The 14,620-nt window shown below is 40.8% G+C and overlaps 1 protein-coding gene across 1 annotated transcript in view; it reads left to right on the forward strand.

Moving 5' to 3' along the window:
• Positions 1-12,877, forward strand: part of CNGA1 (cyclic nucleotide gated channel subunit alpha 1) — a 32,062-nt gene extending 19,185 nt beyond the window's left edge. Inside the window, exons 3-9 of the mRNA XM_065877620.1 lie at positions 919-1,035; positions 2,013-2,075; positions 7,011-7,052; positions 7,140-7,250; positions 8,525-8,632; positions 9,406-9,512; positions 11,045-12,877. Of these exons, the coding sequence (XP_065733692.1) occupies positions 919-1,035; positions 2,013-2,075; positions 7,011-7,052; positions 7,140-7,250; positions 8,525-8,632; positions 9,406-9,512; positions 11,045-12,459 (1,963 nt within the window). The 3' untranslated portion in view covers positions 12,460-12,877. The remainder of the gene's footprint in view (positions 1-918; positions 1,036-2,012; positions 2,076-7,010; positions 7,053-7,139; positions 7,251-8,524; positions 8,633-9,405; positions 9,513-11,044) is intronic.
• The last annotated feature ends 1,743 nt before the right edge of the window (positions 12,878-14,620 follow it).

The following is a 14,620-nucleotide window of genomic DNA, read 5'->3' on the forward strand; positions in this document are numbered from 1 at the left end:
GCTTTTTCACTGTGGTGGCTTCTCTTTGTGTGGAGCACAGGCTCTAGGTGCGCGGGCTTCAGTAGTTGTGGCACACAGGCTCAGTAGTTGTGGCACACAGGCTTAGTTGCTCTGCGGCATGTGGGATCTTCCTGGACCAGGGATCGAACCTGTGCCCCCTTCATTGGCAGGTGGATTCTTAACCACTGCACTACCAGGGACGTCCCTATGTATTTTTAATACTAGCCAAAGTTCTTCAATTTAAATAAGCTTAATTTCAGTTTAACTTTTAATTTGAAACCTTGAACTTTGTACTTTATTTAATTTAGTGAATTTATTTATTCTTTAGGGCAGCCTTACTTATCTAACAAATGAACATAGATATTATTGTGGTGATTCTTTAGATGCACCTTTGCCAAATATTTCCTTAGCCACTGGCAAGACCTTTCCTCATGGGACATTTCACAACTAAAGGGATAACATTACCATAGAGAAATGTGAAAAAATACAAAGTGTGAAATGCTAACGTGTTTTAAAAGTATAATTTAAAGTGGTCACCCTATAAATGAATAGAATTTGTATAAATGTGGTTGAATTTACTTTTAGTGGAAGGCAATGTTATTACAGGTTCAGAAAACTGTATAACATGACCTGAAGTACAGATATCATACTTTCGATTTGATAAATATTAACTAATCAATGCCTCAAACAATACAAATATGGAAGACCTAGAAAGTAGTTTCTTAATTACACGTATTTTACTGGATTGTGCATATACTCTGTCTAATTCTGTGTATTCTGAACAGTTCTCATCTCACTCTTATTAAAAACTATTGTCTGTGTTCGTTTGAGAGAGAAAGAGATGAGAAATGAGACCTGTCCCCCCACAAGGGTTTAAGACACTGATCTAATTAATCTCTGCCTCCTATTGAACCATAGCTCCTTTTCTGATGATGACGACAGTGCCTCTATATTTGAAGAATCAGAGAGTGAAAACACTCATGCAAGGGATTCCTTTAGAAGCAGTAGAGATGGAAGGGGACAGCCATCACAGAGGTGAGCAGTATGAGCTATCCCTCCACGTCAGTTTTTAAACTATTATTTAGATGAAAGAAAGCTGTTCTACTCTTCCCCTCAGTGGGCTTGGCCAACACTCCCTCTACCCAGCTACTCTGCAGGATCTCGGGAGTAAATTGCTACTTCTGCTCCTTACCCTCTTCTTCTCTTGGGAAACTGCCGCTGCCTGATGATAATTTGTGTCCATGGGGCTCCAAGCCATGAACACTCTTGCTGATCATTTTCCCTGAGACCCGTGTCTGTCCCTTAGGAAACCTCATGCCTAAGTCCTCTCTGATTTCCTCCTTCTTTCTGATCCTTCTTCCAAGCAATTATATGAGAGAGGGTTTAGCTGTCATTCTCTAAAATGCTCTCTCCCATTCAATCCTACTTTCAGGGAAGCAGAGCACTAGGGTGAGTAACGAGACGAGAAAAGCTAAAAAATCCTTAGGGAAAAAAGCACTTGTAGAAACTTCAAACGTGTGACCCTGAGAGTGCGGAAGGAGTGCGGTATTGGTGTGGATCAGGGGTTCCCATCCTGTCAAACATATTTACTTCTACTTTGTTTTTTTCCCTCTTTTTTTTCCCCCCTCCTGTTTCTTTTCTCACTGACCACCTTCAGCTTTCATACTGTTTTCATTTGTCTTGTCTTCCCTTCCTATCTTCCCGGACGATCTAAGTCTTAATCGCTTCCTGGGAGTTAGTAACATCCAAACTGGCTTACTCAGGGTGTGGAGGATGGTAATGTGATGCATTGTGAGCATTGATTAATAAACATTTATTAATTACTTTGGTTCATGGCCCTGGTATTCAGCAACTCATGCTTCATGGAGACTCTATATTTTCCAAAATTATCTAGGCACTGGTTAGTAATGGGTAGAACCTGAAAAGCATTTGTTCTTTAAGACTTTTTATTTACTGTGGACATTACACACATGGTGACTATTATGATTTCACTGTGCTTTTTCATTTCCCAGGGAGCAGTACTTGCCTGGAGCCATTGCACTTTTCAATGTTAACAACAGCAGCAATAAAGAGCAGTAAGTACATTGACAATAGTAAACCAAACCTTTGTTTTTAAAGAAAGACAGTAAAAAGGTAGAAATACATCTGAATGTGTTATACTGCAGATATTTATTAGGCAAACTCTATCTAATCCAATGGAAAAGTTTTTCCATTATTTTGTCCTTTGGTTATTTCCTCCTGAAAAATGTAGCTACTCATGTTACAGGTAATACGTATGTACATATGTATGTATTTGAATACGCGTAGAAAAACCATGTCTATAGCATATATGAAATTGCCCCACCATGTGGTTAGGGTTAGGGTGGCTGACAAAATAAATAAAACATCATTAATCCTTCCCATTCTGAGCCAATGTGTCTTAGGTCAAGTTTCCCAGGAGACAGTCTCTGAGAAGGAGCTTTGTATACAGAGCTTTATTGGGAGTGCTCTCAGAAATGATACCTAGAAGGGAGTTAGGGGAGTAGGATTGGGTAGAGGGAGAAGTTGAACTTCAGAGAACAGAGCTGATGTGCCATGTGATGCTATGGGGAGCTCTGGAGAAGGGATGGCCCTTCAGAGTTCTTCCATAGTTAGGCAATAGGACTGGGCTTTGTGCCCATGCACGGTCATTGTATGAGGACTAGGAAGGGGTGCATAATTTTGAGCATGGTGACTTCCTTCGGCCAAGGCCAGCCAAGGGAGAGGGAAACTATGAGCTGGCAGCAACCCAAACTGGATAGTGGCACTGGTCTAAGCCCTGAGGCAAAAAAGCAAATTAGTATCCATAATATATATTGATGCAAGTCAAGATTATTTGATGCCCTTTCCATGGTGTAATTAACTTGCCCTCAAGTGACTGATTGCTTTCCTCAAGTAATGGTGCTCTTTTAGAGTCATAACATTAGTCTTTGTACCTGGAAGACTGGACATTCAGCAATAGCAGCAGTTAGATCGCCTGGGTGAACGGGACCTCATGGGTTGGGCCCATGTATAGTCTCCATCTCTGCCACAGTGGTGGCTCCATTCACATCCACCTTGTGCCAGCACCGGGGATGCCAGTGACAGAGGCTGTCTTTGTCAGCAGACTGATTTATTCTGTCTACTTGGTGGTTCTTTTCTTTTCCATGGCACCTGCTATTTGATGGGCATTAATATGGGATACAAAGGTTTTAAAACCTTGTGCTCATGCCCATAAAGTCCATTCAGTCTGCCTATTCTCCAGAATTATTTTTCCCGATCTTGCAATATTTTTTCATCAGGTCCCTGACCAACCACCCAATGCATTGTGACTGCCCATGAATCCTTGTATATTTTTTTTTAAAAAAAATAATAAATTTATTTATTTATTTTTGGCTGCCGTTGGGTCTTCGTTGCTGCTTGCGGGCTTTCTCTAGTTGCAGAGAGCGGGAGCTACTCTTTGTTGCAGTGCACGGTCTTCTCATTGTGGTGGCTTCTCTCGTGGCAGAGCACGGGATCTAGGCACGCGGGCTTCAGTAGTTGCGGCTTGCAGGCTCTAGAGCGCAGGCTCAGTAGCCGTGGCTCGTGGGCTTAGTTGCTCCGCGGCATGTGGGATCTTCCCAGACCAGGGCTCGAACCCGTGTCCCCTGAATGGGCAGGTGGATTCTTAACCACTGTGCCACCAGGGAAGTCCGTCTTGTATATTCTTAATTTGGGTCATTGCCTTTTCCCCACAAAGTAGATGATTGTACACTGCTTAAAGCTGTGCCATTGGTAAGATTAACTTCACTATCTTTTAAGGCCACCTCTAGGTAAGGCTGTATTGTAGGCAACAGCTCATTTTGGCTTGCATCCAGATGCTAAGCTGACCCACCCACAGATCATGCTCCATCAGTTGTTCCTATAAGCCCAATATATGGCCATGGGTCGGGGGGGAGGAATAGCCTTGATGCAGCAGTGATAGATGACATGGGGCGAGGGTGCCGAGCCACCTGCTCAGTCCCAAGTACATCACTTTATCATGTGATAGGTTGCAATACATCCTTATGACCTGTTAGTTCTGGCAGGATCCAGCTCATGGTCAGCAGTCATTTTCTGTCCCATGGTTAGATAATCCTCTTTCAGGACCCAATTAACATAATGTCATTGATATAGATATAGTGGACAAATGTGATACTCTGAGGAATGTCCAGATGGTCCAGGTCCCTCTAGATTATGTCATGACAGTGGGAGGGAGAGTTAACATAGCCCTGGAAAATAGTGTAAATACATACTGTTTTCCATCCCATGTGAATATGAACTGTTTCTGACCCTCTTCCCCGATAGTGGTTCAAAATAACACATTCACCATGATTGACCCAGAACCTTAGGAATATGGTACTGATTGGGTGAGTGTATTGTTTTTCACATCTGCCACAGTGACTACAATTGGAACTACTATTTGGTTGATTTTGCAGTAGTCTGCTGCCATCCACCAGGATCCATTTGGTTTTTTTGGGGTTTTTGGGTTTTTTTTTTTTGCGGTACGTGGGCCTCTCACTGTTGTGGCCTCTACCGTTGCGGAGCACAGGCTCCGGATGCACAGGCTCAGCGGCCATGGCTCACGGGCACAGCCGCTCCGCGGCATGTGGGATCTTCCCGGACCGGGGCACGAACCCGTGTCCCCTGCATCGGCAGGCGGACTCTCAACCACTGCGCCACCAGGGAAGCCCTCCATTTGGCTTTAATAGGGGCCAGACATTGAATTAAACGGGGGTGTGATGGAGAAGCACCACCCCTGCATGCATTAGGTCTTTAAGGATTGCATTTCCTTTCCTGTCCAGGTTGCAATATTGCTTTTTGCCAGCAGGCAGGAGGCAGCTTTAGGGCTTCCACTTGGTCCTCCCCACTATGTTAGCTCTTATTCCACAAGCCAAGGAACTAGTGGAGATGAGGAGATGATTGTCATTCTGCCAATGACCAAATAAATGCATTCCATGTTTACATGGAGGAACTGGACAAATGACCACAAGGGGGCATCCTTAGACCCAGTGGAGGCCCCACAAATTACTACCAAACCACCATATGTCCCTCGCTTTAATGGGGGTGGGGCATGATGATGCTTTAGTCCCTGGATCTCAATATCAACTTGGGTCCTGTGCGAAAATGGCCTTTAATGTATCTAGGTATTCTTTTTTACCCCCAGTGTACAGTTACTTAAGTAAATGATCATTGGTTTTCTTTGGAGGAAAGACTGGGGAAATCATTACTGAATATACTTGTCATGGTGTTGCAGAGTCCTTCTTCATGGGAACTGGGCTTCTCCTCTGACTGGTGGTTTCATTTCTGAGAGCTAGGTCAGGTTTAGAAACTATTCAAGTGGTGGTGACTTTTTTTGGGGGTACGTTGCCCTTAACCTCCTGAGCGTCCATTCCCAATTTGTTTTTTATTATAAATGTAAAACAGTACCCTAACAAGTCAACAAGGTGCCCATCTATCTAGGAATACGGTATTCTGTTAACCTCTGCCGTAGCACTCTGTGGGTTAAGACCCTGGCTACTATGCTCACCTTACTGATAATTAAAATGATCAGACCTGTTTCTCTTCTGATGGGGAAGCACTGCCACTGGTCTCTGTGATTTCTAGATCCTGTCATCCCTATTGCTCTCAGGGAAGTCTAGTTCTGTACCCAGTTCAGCATCTCTCACTATCAGCCCTGGTCTACAGAGGACAGCACCAGTGAGCTTCTCAGTAATGCTGGTGCCCCTCTCACCAGCACATTCCCTGTCATTTTTATATCCTCTGAGCCCTCTTAGGGAACATAATCAGTTGGTGGGCTATTTTTCTTACTTAGTGTATCCATTTTAGCCTACCACTTCTCTGAATCTTTCTGATACCTTCCTCCACCATGTGCCATGGTATTTTATAATTTATATTTCACTTAGTTTGAGCTGTCACGTTTTCTGAGCTTCTAAGCGCCATCCAAGAAGTGTGCCAGCACCATCTCCCAGGGCCTATGTTAGGGTGTTAAATCTTGTATCATAGGAATGTACTCCCATAGCAAAAAACTCCACCGTATCTAACTTTATGTTCTGTTTCTATTTGTACATGACAACCTTAGGTGCCAAGCCCCATCTCCTTGTCAATTTTATCTCCTATTTCTCCTTAGTAGCAGCTTTCCACTTAGGCTGGGCCATTCCTACCCAGACTAAGTTCATTTGTATATCTGCACCTGAAAACCTCCCTCCCTTTAACATCCTTTCTCTTCTTAACCTCTCCAACTCTTACCCATACTCTGAGGCCTAGGTTTAGACCTACTTCCGTTTAACAGCCTTCTCTGACTATTCCAGTGGTAACGAGATGCCTGATCACTCATGTCTGAATAATACATTTTCCCAAGATATCTGAGCCAACAATGACAGCCTGCTATGACCTTAGCTCTGTCTGACTCCAGAATCCATTCTTCTGCTGATAGAGAAAGCCAACTGCAGAAAGAGCCCGCTAATCCCATATTCCCCACTCAAGAAGAAATTGTAACTCAAGAAGTAACTCTGTTACCACAGAGCTTTTTGTCTGCTCATAAAACATTGCTTCAGTCAGGATTACCCCTCTAAAGAAAATTGATGGCATTTTCTTGAAATTCTCAAAACTCTTATTCAAGTATAAATACAAGTGACATCAAGAAGCTTAAATTATAAGTACCCATTTTTTGGATATACATTGAGACTTTGAAAGTACGCTTTTGGGGACTCTTGTTTCTTAAATTTCCCTCCCTGGGTTTATGCCTTTATCCACCTCCATTTTCTCCAATTTTCCACATGCACTAATTCCCAGGAATTTTATTTGTTTATTGTCGGGGTGCATGTCTATTTCTTGTTGAACCCGCCATTAGGAGATCAGATTTCTGGTCTCTGAGCACAGGGGCAGGTCTTTGAACACAAAGCTCAGAATTCTTGCCCAGTGGAGAGGAAGGTAAACAAGAATGGAGGTGAGAATGTAATTTGATTATGTGATATATTGGTTTTTTTCTATAGAGAACCAAAAGAAAAAAAGAAAAAGAAAAAAGAAAAGAAGAGGTAAGTAAGACTTTGGCATGAATAGCCCCACATTTTTCTATCCATAACATTTTTGTATTTTACCAACTACATCTCTCACTTCTTCAGCAAGCCAGATGATAAAAATAAAAATAAAAAGGACCCAGAAAAGGAAAAGAAGAAAGAAAAGGACAAAGACAAGAAAAAGAAAGAGGAGGAAGGCAAAGACAAGAAAGAAGAGTAAGTATTTTTACTGGCATTGAAATTAGGAAGAAATTTGTGATGGGTTTAGGATGCAGAGATAATTTCCCACAAGTTTATAGTAAAGAGGCCCGGTGTAAAGACTAAATAAATTGTTATCAAATGTGAATTTAATTTTTTTCAAATTTCCTTAAAATTAGCAATGGTAGCCTTAGTTTTCTCATCAAGAATTTTCGGCGTCATGGTTAATTTCCTTCCTTAAGCACTGGTGAAGATAAACTTACCACTGGGACAGATTTAGGATCCAAAGAAAATTGCATTTCTAGGATCTTACCATCAATATTTTTGGCCGAAATAAAAAATTAATAATTTCATTAACATTTTTGAGTCATAAATACTGTATGGCAAATAATCCAAAGTAAAGTAGTCTCATTGCAAAAGCCATGCCTAATTTTGAGAGCAGTATGAATGCTGTCAAAACATTAGCTATTTGAAAGAAACTTTTTAAAACATTTGAGAGTTAGAGTTTCACAAGGATAAGGCTGAGTGATATTTTCAGAGCTATCTTTTTGCTTTTTATTAAAGAAAATATTGTCTTCTAAACGTAAAGAAAACTCTTTACTTATTTGTGCCTGTTAGAAATGTGTTGATGTTGTATAAAAGAAAAAATCCTTAAAAATATAAATTTGATACCAGAAAGTTTTAAAAAATGTCCATTTGATCATATAGTTCCTTCCTTCTTTCTTTTGCCCTCTATTGCCTCTCAATTCCTCATACACACTTAAGAACAAGCACTTTTTATTAGATTGTGTTATATTCTTCTCTCCATACAGATGAGAAAGAAGCCATGAGTTCCCCCTCACAATGTGGTCCCCAGTTGTTTTGTTACCTGGTAGGGAGAGTGGGAAAATCATCACTGTCTCACCAACCATTGCCTACCCAAGGGGTCTGTGGGATATCCAGAGTTCGGCATGATCTATGCCATTGTTCTCTCTCAGTAGCCGGAGTGACAGAAGTGTCTGCAGCATCACAGTAAAACAGGGGCTTTAATAAAAGTCTAAAGTATGGTTTAATGTAAGACTAGTAATTTAACTATCTATCCACCCCTCCCTAACCAGTTTCTTATGACTAATGCACTTATGCCAAGCTAGTCTTCCCACTGTGGAGTGAGCTTCTTCAGCTTATTTCTAATTCATCAGTTGTGGGTGATGGGCATAACCATATTTGATTTTTATTTGAAATAAAATTTTTATTTGAAATAAAAAGATTCTTGTTTCTTGGTAACCTTCCCCTTTATTTCCAATTGCTGCTAGGGAGAAGAAGGAAGTCATGGTTATTGATCCCTCAGGAAGCACATATTACAACTGGCTGTTTTGCATCACCTTACCTGTCATGTACAACTGGACCATGATTATTGCAAGGTGTCTGTATATTTTTGTGGATCTCAAACCACTTCTAGTTTCCAAGTTAACTGACTTAACAGTTTGGCCTAGAGCTCTTTAGGATGTACCTCCTTTCTCCACCACAGGTTGTGAAGAGAGGTTACATCATTCTCAATGTGTTTTCCTAAGAGCAAGAGTAGCTGCTTTGGTTCCTAATATCCTTGGAAATCCAGTACTGGGATGGGGTGGGGTGGGGATACTTTTAAACTTTTGATTGCTCTATCATTTAATTAGAACTTTGGGAGAAACTTTATTTTCTTTGGCCTGCAAGAAAACAATTTTGCCAAGACTGGAAAAAGATCAAGGATCTAGGTTTTATAGAGCAAGATGTGTTTCCCAAGGGATATCTATGGTTCCTTGTCTTGTAGACAGTAAACATCTCAGCCATCCAGGACAAAGCATGATTTCCCAAGGCATTTTGGGTACAAATAGTCAACATGAACCTGGCTATCAATGTGTATCACCCAAAAATACTTTGACGTTAGCTTGAAGTCATTTATTCTCATTTGATGTTTTCACAAAGCTGACTAGCATAATGGAAAGGATGTTGAAATTCAGAAGTGTGAGAAAACTAAATCCAATCCTCAGATTTGGGAATAGATTTGGGAAAGCCATGGTTGATTAAATGGACTCCAAGGACCCCTCCTCGCCTTAGTGTGTTATACTTCTCATCGTGATAAAAATTATACAAAGAGGACTTTTACTTAAATTGGTCCCATTTCATTTTATTTATACAAGTTTTTCTTTTACAGAGCATGTTTTGATGAACTTCAGTCTGATTACCTAGAATATTGGATCATTCTTGATTACTTATCAGATATAGTCTATCTTCTCGATATGTTTGTACGAACAAGGACAGGTAAATATGTTCAGTTTTGGATGTTTTGCAATTTCATGCTTTTATCTCTATGTATAACTTGAAATTTCTTTTTTTTGTGTGTTACGCGGGCCTCTCACTGTTGTGGCCTCTCCCGTTGCGGAGCACAGGCTCCAGACGCACAGGCTCAGAGGCCATGGCTCACAGGCCCAGCCGCTCCGCAGCATGTGGGATCTTCCCGGACCGGGGCACGAACCCGTGTCCCCTGCATCGGCAGGTGGACTCTCAACCACTGCGCCACCAGGAAGCCCAACTTGAAAATTCTTAATTCAAGTATTCTTCAAAAAAAAAAAAAGACTCACAAAAATTTTTTTTAGAGGAAAAAGCACTCTTGAAAGCAAGAGTACCATATACCCACCCACAGGCTTAGGCCACTCCAGCTGATTCAGAAGGATGTTACTAGGCAACCTTCTGGATGTGGATTGATGGCTTTCCTCCATTTTTCTGTTCACTGGGTTTATACCAGGAGAGAGGAATAGAGAGAACAGAAATATTCTGCCAGTTCTGTGGGGAAAGGGTAATTGCTACCTAACAGAGATACCTTGAAGAGGCATGGGGAAAAATGTCATTGTACTCAGCAGAGCTGTACTAGAAATTTTATAAGAAACAGGATGTACATCCTTAATTCAACTTTGTGGTCCATGGTAAGGCATTATTGACCAATAATCTGGGCAGGATCTGATAGCTTCCGACTTTAAGTACTCTTGTTAAGTAGGTATAAGCTCATTTTCTATACTACCACATGCAAAGGTAACCTGTGTATGCAGAGTATTGCTTTTAAGAATCATTATGTAAAATAAAGACATTCTCTAATATCAGTGCACTGGAACAATGCTTCAGTTCAGTTCTATGCACAGCTCTGGTAACCAGGATAGGAAGAGAAACAAATTTTTCCCTAGTGAAATATATCGCGGTACTGAAATTCTGGGTTTAACGCACAAGGTGCATGGTAGCAGCTTAGTAGAAAGGAAAATCCCAGATGTCTAAGGAAGCCTGGGAGGGGCAAGAAAGAGAAGTGAAAGCCTGAAAGTGAAGCCTCAAAGGACATATGCTTCACATTGAAGGGGCAAGGCAAGAATATGCACAATAGTCAAACAGCAAGGAGGTACCCAAGCTTCAAGGGTGGGTCTGGGATTCTGACAAAAGAGTGGCATGAGGAATTAAGCACAGTGCTAGAAAAAGAAAACTTTCCAAGAACACTGTTCATAAAAGGCATAGCTTTACCTGGACAAGATGCTGAATCTAGAGAGGTCTGTATATATACCTTGTATATATACATTGCATATAATCTCTCATTTCTGTGCTTACAAAGTTTTACTTTTTATTTCTGCAAAAGAACATTTTCCACAGCCATATGTTGATCAGTACTCATATCTTATTACATTGCTAAAAGCATATTTATTGGAATGAACTCTTGTTTTGAACTCAATGAAGTTTGTTGAGAGTCACTTTAGAAAAATTTACAGTGGCATGAAAAGGAAAAAACATTACTTTTTTTTTTTTTTCTATTTTAGGTTACCTAGAACAAGGACTACTGGTGAAGGAAGAGCTTAAACTCATAGAGAAATATAAATCAAACTTTCAGTTTAAACTTGATGTTGTATCAGTGATACCAACTGATCTGCTGTATTTTAATCTGGGCTGGAACTATCCAGAAATTAGACTAAACAGACTGTTAAGGATCTCTCGAATGTTTGAGTTCTTCCAGAGAACAGAAACAAGGACAAACTACCCAAACATCTTCAGGATTTCTAACCTTGTTATGTATATTGTCATTATCATCCATTGGAATGCGTGCGTGTACTTCTCTATTTCCAAAGCTGTTGGATTTGGAAATGATACATGGGTCTATCCTGATGTTAATGATCCTGAATTTGGCCGTTTGGCTAGAAAATATGTATACAGTCTTTACTGGTCTACACTGACTTTGACCACCATTGGTGAAACACCACCTCCTGTGAGGGATTCTGAGTACATCTTTGTGGTGGCTGATTTCCTAATTGGAGTGTTAATTTTTGCCACCATTGTTGGTAACATAGGTTCTATGATTTCCAACATGAATGCAGCCAGAGCAGAATTTCAAGCAAGAATTGATGCGATCAAGCAATACATGCATTTTCGAAATGTAAGCAAAGATATGGAAAAGAGAGTTATTAAATGGTTTGACTATCTGTGGACCAACAAAAAAACAGTGGATGAGAAAGAAGTCTTGAAGTATCTACCTGATAAACTAAGAGCGGAGATTGCCATCAACGTTCACTTAGACACGTTAAAAAAGGTGCGCATTTTTGCCGACTGTGAAGCTGGTCTGTTGGTGGAGTTGGTCTTGAAGTTACAGCCCCAAGTCTACAGTCCTGGAGATTACATTTGCAAGAAAGGGGATATTGGACGAGAGATGTACATCATCAAGGAAGGCAAACTCGCCGTGGTGGCAGATGATGGAATCACTCAGTTTGTAGTATTGAGCGATGGCAGCTACTTTGGTGAGATCAGCATCCTTAACATTAAAGGCAGCAAAGCTGGCAATCGAAGAACGGCCAACATTAAAAGTATTGGCTACTCAGATCTGTTCTGTCTCTCAAAAGATGACCTCATGGAAGCTCTAACTGAGTACCCAGATGCCAAATGTATGCTAGAAGAGAAAGGGAAGCAAATCTTGATGAAAGATGGGCTACTGGACATAAACATTGCAAATGCTGGAAGTGATCCTAAAGATCTCGAAGAGAAGGTCACTCGAATGGAGGGGTCAGTAGACCTCCTGCAAACAAAATTTGCCCGGATCCTGGCTGAGTATGAGTCAATGCAGCAGAAACTGAAGCAAAGACTAACCAAGGTTGAGCAATTTCTGAAACCACTTATTGACACAGAATTTTCAGCTATTGAAGGATCTGGAGCTGAAAGCGGGCCCACAGACTCTACACAGGACTGAAAAGCTGGTTATTCATAAGGACATGCCTCAGGATCCTTTTGGTGATGTGATGATGGCACCTGTAAGTTGAAAGAAGAGAATGATTCAGCTGGGAATTTTTCCTTAAGGAAAATATGCTTTGCTGCAGGGCACAAGGCCGTACACTCACTTGTGAGGTACTGTGGCTAAAGAATCATCACACTTAGAATTTTTCACAATGGATAACGTGCAAAGATATAAACCAATTAACTTATCAGTATTTATATCTTCTGATTTTTTCACATATGCTTCTTTTATGTAACACTCTTTATAAAAGTGAACAAGTATCCCTCACTTTCAGGCAATTTATATTGTTAAGGAGCAACTGGGAATTACCTGTACATCATGTTCAGGATACCATTTAAAAAGAATTAGAATGCAATAAAGTAAAATAAAACCTAAAGCTGTAGTGGATATTATTTATTTGATAATTTAGTAGAGAGTTTAGGATATTTTAGAGCTTCTGGGACATTTTAGGGACCTTAATCATTTTACTCTAGGGCTTGGGAAGAATGGTTGAGAAAAACTTCTTACTGATAAAAGCATGACAAATTTTATATATATATATATATATATATATATATATATATATATACATATATATATGAAATTGAAAATCATAAGTTGTTATAGGAATCTTTTATAATAAAATTTTTTAAATTATCTGATTATTAAGGCCTGACAGCAGTGGCTACTATCTTCTTTCTCTGACTGACCAGCAATAAGAAAAAGAGATAAAGGTAATACTCTTGCTTGGTGATGAACAAAGGAAATTGTTGTTAGAAAAGGAGACCTGAAAGTTCTATGGTCCAGCATGGGCATCATGGGAGCTTCTTAGAAATTCAGAATCTCAGGCCCTACCCCAGACCTGCTGTATCAGAATCTGAATTTTAGCAAACCCCTAGGTAATTCATATATTAAAGCTTGAGAAGCACTTAGCTAGAGAACCAGGAAGGAGTTAATGGGAGGATGGTTCTAGAAAAGAAAAGGGAACTATATGACAAGTGTGTGCTCATGGAAGACATTGCTAATCAATTATACAACTTTACTGCTAAGCCCAGATGTGGCTCAATAAATTCTTAACACAGATCACTGGAATTGATATCAGATTTCTATACGTGCCTATAATAATATGACTAAATGTGGCTTCTTGTTAATTTGACATTTCAGATATCTATGTGGACCTCAATCGGTGCATGCCAATGGTAGAATTTATCCTACTCTACCAGTAGAATATTTATTTATTTACTTATCTATTTTTATTTTTTGTGGTACGCGGGCCTCTCACCACCGCGGCCTCTCCCGTTGCGGAGCACAGGCTCCGGACGCGCAGGCTCAGCGGCCATGGCTCATGGTACCAGCCGCTCCACGGCATGTGGGATCCTCCCGGACCGGGGCACGAACCCGTGTGCCCTGCATCGGCAGGCAGACTCTCAACCACTGCGCCACCAGGGAAGCCGTAGAATATTTATTGAATTATACATTGTCTTTGCAGCCTTACGTTTCCCTTCTACATTTTATCTGTCTCTTTTATATCGGCAGGCAAGTACTTCACTACAGAGGAAGTGGCTAGTCCTGGAGTGGGTGGATCGTAAGTAATATATAATATGGTTTCTGCCTGAAACAAGTGCTCCTTTTCCTCTCTTTTCTTTCTTATTCTTATTCCTTCTCCTCCATCTGCATTTTATTCTTGTCTTTGTGTTCTTTCTTGCCTGTTATAAAAACCTCTAGACACTGTAAAAAGCCTGGTTGGCTCTTCATAGCGGGCGGATTCAGTAAGATAGGAGTGAGTGAGGGTTACACACCTGGCTCACGGCTGGCTCCCAAAGTAGAAGCGGCCCCAGTCACAGCATCCAGGTGGGGGGGATTTTGAATCTGACCTGGGCTAGAGATATATCCAAGAGTTCTGATTTGATGACCTCTGATCCAAAGCTCTGTGAACTTACATCAGATAGGTAGCAGATTCTTGGTTCAAAGGCTTGGGCTAAGGAGGGTTTAGCCAATTCCTTTTTCATGACTGTTCGAGGTAGAGGCTATGACAGGTGGTGGTGAAGGCTCCAGTTTTAGACACCTGAAGTGCAAAGCAGAGGTTCACAACTGGGCTTTGGCTTCATGAGGAGATTAAAAAAAAAAAAAAAGACAG

The sequence above is a fragment of the Phocoena phocoena genome, chromosome 5 (genome assembly GCF_963924675.1).
Source record: "Phocoena phocoena chromosome 5, mPhoPho1.1, whole genome shotgun sequence".
Lineage (NCBI taxonomy): Eukaryota > Metazoa > Chordata > Mammalia > Artiodactyla > Phocoenidae > Phocoena > Phocoena phocoena.